The 7,109-nt window shown below is 39.8% G+C and overlaps 2 protein-coding genes across 2 annotated transcripts; both read right to left on the reverse strand.

Annotated features, from left to right (window-relative positions):
- Positions 1–1,066: 1,066 nt before the first annotated feature.
- MELLADRAFT_124036 (uncharacterized protein) lies at positions 1,067–1,900 on the reverse strand (the record flags this gene model as incomplete). Its single annotated transcript, XM_007408422.1, has 6 exons — positions 1,067–1,074; positions 1,173–1,177; positions 1,274–1,337; positions 1,408–1,557; positions 1,621–1,692; positions 1,768–1,900. 6 exons carry the CDS (start codon positions 1,898–1,900, stop codon positions 1,067–1,069), a joined length of 432 nt encoding a protein of 143 aa, XP_007408484.1.
- Positions 1,901–3,151: 1,251 nt separating this feature from the next.
- On the reverse strand, positions 3,152–5,107 carry MELLADRAFT_85046 (uncharacterized protein; the record flags this gene model as incomplete). The annotated part of the gene is made up of 6 exons (XM_007408421.1): positions 3,152–3,486; positions 3,632–3,944; positions 4,047–4,160; positions 4,212–4,432; positions 4,486–4,565; positions 4,638–5,107. The coding sequence occupies 6 exons, from the start codon at positions 5,105–5,107 to the stop codon at positions 3,152–3,154; spliced, it is 1,533 nt and encodes a 510-aa protein (XP_007408483.1).
- Between the last annotated feature and the right edge of the window lie 2,002 nt (positions 5,108–7,109).

A 7,109-nucleotide genomic window follows, 5' to 3' on the forward strand; every position in this document is an offset into this window, starting at 1 on the left:
TGTGACACTGGTGGTTGGTGATGTAGAGACCATCTAATGTGACAATTGAAAGCACAGTGGTGGATGGGGTCCTCTGGTTATTGGGTGTGGGAGTATCCTACTTGTCTGCTTTGAACATGTTTCATCTTTTATATTTCATGTTCATTTATCTTTACCTTTTAGGCCTTCTAGCAACTAATCCCAATGTGGTGCATAAAATTCATGATCATATATGTTTGCTTGATCCATGTTTAGAGAATTCATCCACTATGTCAAGACTCTTTTTTGGTGTGCTTCATTTGTTTTTCTTTTCTCAATTATCTTATCCTTTTAAATGTGTAACCTTACAACAGGTGCCCGTTTCTCTCTATCACTTCTTAGTGATTTATAGCTGTAGCACTTTTATATATCACTAATATGTGCTTCATACCAGCTGCCCATGTCTCTCTATCACTTCTTAGTGATCAATAGTCATAGCACCTTTATATATCACTAATATGTGCTTCCTACCAGCTGCCTATGTCTCTCTATCACTTTTTAGTGATCTATAGCCGTAGCACTTCCATATATCACTAATATGTGCTTCCTACCAGCTGCCTATGTCTCTCTATCACTTCTTAGTGATCTATAGACGTAGCACTTCCATATATCACTAATATGTGATTGCTACCAGTCACCTAGCCTTTTCTATTTCATTACTATGTGAAGAAGCACTTTGAGGTAGGCATAGAGTTTGAACACCAGGGTTGAAATAGTCTGAAAGATGAATATTGGAAGAGGGCTGAGCAAGTTTGATAACAAGATTGTTGATTCTGAAAATGTGACAAAGACAGCAAGTGATAACCAATTGTGGCATGAACTTCAAGGTTTGAAGTTCCACACAGGATTCTCTGAATAAGTAACACAGAGGCACATGATTTCTTGTTTGACACACAACATCACCTATCAAATTAAAAGCACAAGGCTAGGCCAAAATCCCACCTAAACATTCCGGTGTGTGTATTTACCTGTCTTCAGACATTTGTCACAGCCTGAAAAGATTGTTGGAACATCAGCATTTTTTTTTTGGAAATGTGTCTCTGCCAAATTACGAAGCTGAAAAGTCGTAAAACTTTATAGCGCATGTAGTGAACTTGCTCAAACACGCTGAGAAGAAGAGTAAACCTCTGAAAAGAACCGGAATTATCACTCACTTCGACTGTGGATATAATTCATATCAAAATCGTGTATTTTGTTGAAGCATTCATCAGCTTGGAAGTAGATTTTGCAGATTATGTAGTGGATTGAGACGTACATTGTTCCTGCGTTGAGAGCATTGCACCAATGAGTTGGAGCCAAGTTTTCTTTTAGGGAACAAGCTGAAAAGGAAACTTTGAATGAGATGTTTTGCAAACACAATGGTGATCTATATATCTATATATAGCTTACCAAATCCAATACTTTTACCCCCACGGTAAACTCTTTTGTAATTGGCGCAAGCTACATTTGGTTTGGAGCGTTCACCGCGAAAAACCGTGCTCTCATTGGGGATGCCTATGTTCGGAAACGCTCCATTGGTGAACAGGCACCATTGTCCCGCTAATTTCCAGGAGATCATAATAATTCAGTCAAGGAATTGCTGATAGCTAGTTTGAGACTTACTAGGTGGAACACCATGACAATCAGAACAATGATAATTGATTTCAGTGCCTGGAATGCCACCAGAAACGCATCCTATTCCAAGATGCAAGGCACTGTTAGATTTTACATCTTAATAAAGTGGTTGCTCCTTGCAGCAATCTTACTCACGAGCGTTCTTGAGAGTCCCTGAAAACAATTCGTGACATGTACTTGAACTCAGGGTGTTTGCGGAGTTGACTTCAGCAATCATCGTGGACTCAAATCCCAGGGTAAGCAACACAAAAGCAATTTTGGCAAGCATTATCTTGAAAGATTAGAGATACGTGAGGAGAGGATGATTGAGAAGAATTCAGGAAGTGTATCAAGCGTATTGTTATGCAGAATTATTTCAAGCTAATTGGTCAGGATGGCAAATGAAATTAGGAGTTTAGATATCAAAGACAAAACGAGACAGGCAGCATTTATAGGAAGAAGGGCTCCTTTCCAAACATCACTTGCTCTATGATATCGGAGTCGGACGCCGACCGCCGGTGATCCTGCTCACGAGTTCACTGCCTACCTACACACCTCGGCGCAACATCACGCACATGCTCAGCCTCGCATCAGTAGAAGAGCTCTCATTTGACGACAACAGTTGCCGACAGAAGCTTGCTCATGGCCAGGAAAGAGATTGAGTCTTTGAGTATGAAATTCCCGGTACCAAACACTACACCAAAGTGCATCTTTTCCGTACGGTTTAGAAAATTCTGACTGACATAGAAAACTATCACCTGTGGCGCCTTAAGCCTTCGGGACCTACCCGGAGTTAAATGTGCGACTACCTACGGATAGCTTCCGAAACGCATCATGGCAGATACGCCAGATAAGCCAGACAGATCCTGGTTGTACATTTTGTCTCAAGGTAGAAATTTTTTTGAATTTGCACCATCAAGAAACACATTTTTGTGCATTTGAAACTACATTAGGCCTATGAGAAATTTAAAAAAAAATCCTTCCAAGACTTGAAATTTTCGAAAAAAAAAAAGCCAGACCTGTCTGACACACTTTGAGTGCGTCAGACAAGTCTGGTGGTCTTCCACAACAACACAAAAGTCCAGACATGTCTTGCATCCAGATCCGTCTGGGACATGTCTATACAGCCAGACAGCTCTGAGCAGACCTGTCCAAGGATGATGGACATACAGCAGACAGGTCTGGACCTTCAGACAGGTCTGGTGATACCCAAATTACCAGACTTGTCTGATTGAAGAAAACCAGACCCAGGCTGTCCAATCAAGATATACAGACCTGTCTGACTGCTTCTCATTCTATCAAACTTTGAGCAATCCAATATCAAAAATGCGCTCAGCACAATAGTTGAAATCCCACACCGGATCAAGATACTTGTCACAGCCAACAAAAAACAACTCAATTTCAAAGTGAGCCAATTTCAAGAAAAAATCAAATTCAAAAAATCAATTCAATACATTTAAATAAATTTGTTCCAATTTCAATAATATCACTTTATAAAAAACAACTTCAACATAGAAGAACATGGACACAAGAGAAATAATCAAACATCTTGCCCCTCTTCCTCCATATTATGGTCTTCACTATCACTACCACCAGTTTTTTCTTTTTCGTTCATATTGTGATCTTCATCCATTGATTTCTCAATCTCTGCCAAATCTTCGGCATTAAGAGCCACTCCCTCAGAGTCTGATTCTTCAACTCCTTCGATGTTTTTCAAACGAAAAAGGCCAGCCTTGATGTCTTCCACCCACTTTTCTCGATCCTCGGTCCGCATTTTCTTAAAACCTAAAATGAGGGCCTCCTCAGACAAAGTAACACCTTCTAAACAAACCATTTCAACAGGGACTTTTCGTTTTATCAAAGCACTCTTGGGGTCTTAATCAGGGGGAAAGATTGAGTCGGTTTTCGGCCAAGAGCCTTGACTGTGACAAAAATAAACGTCAATACGACAAAACTACATGTCAATACATATTCATGCCAACGAAACAGAGAGGTAAAGTGAAATCAAATCAGAATATACCGGTCAGTTGAACAAGCATTCTCCCAAGTCGGACCTTGACAATGTCACTGCGTTGAGGCTTCTCACTGCGTTGCCTCTTGAGTTTTTTTACCGGTCCTTGTGTAGCTTCTGCAATGGCATCAGCCATCGCAGAACCTTGCGCGTAAGTAGCGAAAACCCGAGCCAAACCGCTGGTCTTGTTGGCCCATCGTGCAACTTGTCGGTGGGTAGTAAACTCCTTTGTCCATCCCAATTCATTCGATTTATCTGGAGTGAGGGTGCTTGATCCCACAAGATAATACGCAAAATTGAGGCGATTTGCTAGACATGCAAGCTAAGTAAAAAGAAACGTCACAAGCATATTAGACAAGTTGATGATCAGGCATTGGTAAGGACAAACAAATATGAAAAGATGTGTTTGACAAACGATACTCACCTCATGTGCATGCTTTTGAAATGCTCGCAGTGACTTCCTTTGAAGGAGCCCATCCGAGGGGCCTGCCTTTGGCTTTGAGATGTTAGCTGAAACACGTTCATTGTCCACCATCTTCTCATATATAGGTCAATATTTTGCCTCTTCTTCCACAGTTAATCGTCTAACCTTTGGTAATGGTACAAAAATATCTCCAACATCCTCATCTTCATCATCAAGATCTTTGCTCTCACTCGGTGCAAACGGGTTGGGCGCTCCAGCTAAGGCATAGAATAGTGACGGGGAGAAAATTGCTTTGTGATCGTCGTCTAGAGCTTTCCAGCAATCAGAGTTGATTCGGTTTCTTTCGCCTAACTGAACACCCCCATCTTCCTGGCCTTTTCCGGGCACTTTTGCACATGTCAGAAACTCAAAACTAAAGCTAGAATCCAGAAAAACTTACTAGACAAGGATAGAGCGTCTTTTGCATACGCTAGGTACATGTCAAGGTTCCTAGAAGGCTTCTTGGGTGCGACTTCGTCACTGGATCAAATCGGAAACATCATCAATCAGCATGCCATGTGAATGAATTAATAAACAAAATAAATGAATCACATTGCTTTCTTGATAATCCGTAGTTGCACTTTATCAACCAGTGCTAACATCAACAACTCATGCTCGTATTTTAAATGGGCAAGTTGTGCCTTAGCTTGAACTTCGCTGCTTGCTCGAGTCCCAGTGGAAGATTTGTACTTTTTGATAGCAGTGCGGATACGACCAGCAGGCCAGGCGTCCATATGTTGTGTGTAATTGTCAACTGTGAGATTATTGGCTTCATCTAAATCTGAATTGTCTTGGTTGATTGTTGAATCGTGGTTTTGGTTGGTGTGTGTTTCATCTTCATTCTCCTCACGATGAGTTTCAGTTTGAGTTTCAGTTTGAGTGACACGTTTAGATTTTTTGCTTGACTTCTTTTTGCTTCCGGACTGAGCATTAGTGGTAGCTGTGGAACCTGTGTTAAGTTGTGAGGCAGTTTGTTCGGCAGGACCATTCGTGCGAGAAGAGGTACGAGTCAAACGAGGCATTGAGATAGTCGGTGGTTTAGAGGGGCAAGATTCAAGTGAGGTGATAATTAATGGAGACAGAAGGGAAGACAGCACCAAGGATGAGTTCGTTGAGGAATAACAGAAGGGCAATGGATTTCACGTGCTGACGCAAGCACTGTGTGTACATTGTCACTTGTATTTCACAAAGGATCCTGGATATCTTGCTTGATTTACCCCACACGAGTATCAGGTCACATGTTATTGCATGTCACAGATATGACACTGATTTAACTCGTTAAACCAGTCAAGACTCAAAGGTGTAAACATAAAAGCAATATCATTAATCAAAACCTATTGAAACCGGATCCGTCTGAGCGGCAGTCGGTACCGTTTACCCAAAGCTATGTCCAACTCAGAACCCTGCCAAACAACCGGTCCTTCAAGTATGAGCTCCCTGAGCCCTGAAACCAACACTTTAATCCCTTTCGAACTCCTTATCTCGTTCCCTTTTTTATCTTTCATTCGCTCGCTTTGTGTGGTGCAGGACTGACAGGTTCAGGCTGCTCAAGATCCACAGTTTTCCTCAGCAAGGATGGGGATTGACAGGTTCAAACCCATCCCTTGCTCGCTTCTTTCGTTTTCAATGTTGTTCGCTCTCTCCTTTGACACTTCTAGTCAAATTTTAAGATCATGAACGCTGATGCATTTGTTTTACTGTTTGTTTGTTTGTAGATACCAAAGATAGATCAGTAGCTTGGTGATCGATTGCTTCAATCTCCAATTTTCTCTGATCCATCTCTATCTCAAAGTGATTCAATCAATCGTTCACTTCATAGCTGATTCAATTGGCCATCTGTAAGTTTATCTTGGATTTGTTTCGTCAAATGGTTCACATCATATTTCTAATCACCTTTTTACCTTTAATTGTAGATCGAAGTGCCGAAACCAGAAGAATTTACAACTTTCAAAGAAAAATCCAAAGAAAAGAAAGCATAATCAACACTCAAAAAACAACTAACTGGTCCGAAATGATCGAAAGTGGTAGGATCCAAGGAATTGATTTTGTTTGAAAGTAAATCAAATGTTAATAAAGACCCATATAAAATCAAATACACCGATTTCATCTTCTCTTCTCTATTCATCTTTCGTCTTTAATGACTTTGGACTAATTGTTTTTTTAAGTTTGCTAACATAGTTAAAAATTGATTTCTCAAGTTTTGTTTTTGTTTATGACCAATGACAAATTTAAATCTTCATGTTGTAGAATGTTATTTGTTTTCTTTCATATTAACATCAATTATAAACTATTGAAGAGGAATATCCATCAACAAGAACCAAATCAATACCCAAAAAAACCAAAAAGAACAAAAACCATCTCCTATATGTATATCCATGTTTATCATGTTACTTTTTACCATTAGTCTTACTTCATTTATGTTCTGATTATAGGTACCTGTGACCGACCAAAAAAATTGTTTTACAACAACACTGTTGGTTTTCACATTACACCAATGAGTTCACATTTAAATAAAATTTGAGATGATTCTATGATGAAAGGATACTCTGTGCTTGCCTAATTACCTTACGGTTTGACACAAGATGATATGATGTTCAGAAGATGAACATTGACTTTGTATCCAAGGCCTTAAGTAAAAGAAACCCATCCTATGATGCTTGTTATGGTGGGATCTGTGCCCTCAGAGCTCACATTACATTCATTTTTTCATAAGGAATGTGACCTTATCACACTACACAAAATGTCATCTTTACCGGGCGGTAAAGAAAACTACTGACATAGAAAAGTCCTGAGGCAACAGGAAGAGAGCTAAAAATCTGAAAAAATATGCACCTTGTTCCTAGATGTTGTGGCGTCATGACGAGTATTTTTTTGTATTTTACACACAGATATTGGTTAATGTACTAACAATAAAGGCTGAGAATCATCAAAAACCCAGCTGTAACAATACCTGAAATTTGGCCCTTGACTTTGAAGACAGGATTTTGGAATCTTCAAACATTCATAACTTTTGCAGTTCTGAAT

The sequence above is a fragment of the Melampsora larici-populina genome (genome assembly GCF_000204055.1).
Source record: "Melampsora larici-populina 98AG31 unplaced genomic scaffold MELLAscaffold_12, whole genome shotgun sequence".
Taxonomy (NCBI): domain Eukaryota; kingdom Fungi; phylum Basidiomycota; class Pucciniomycetes; order Pucciniales; family Melampsoraceae; genus Melampsora; species Melampsora laricis-populina.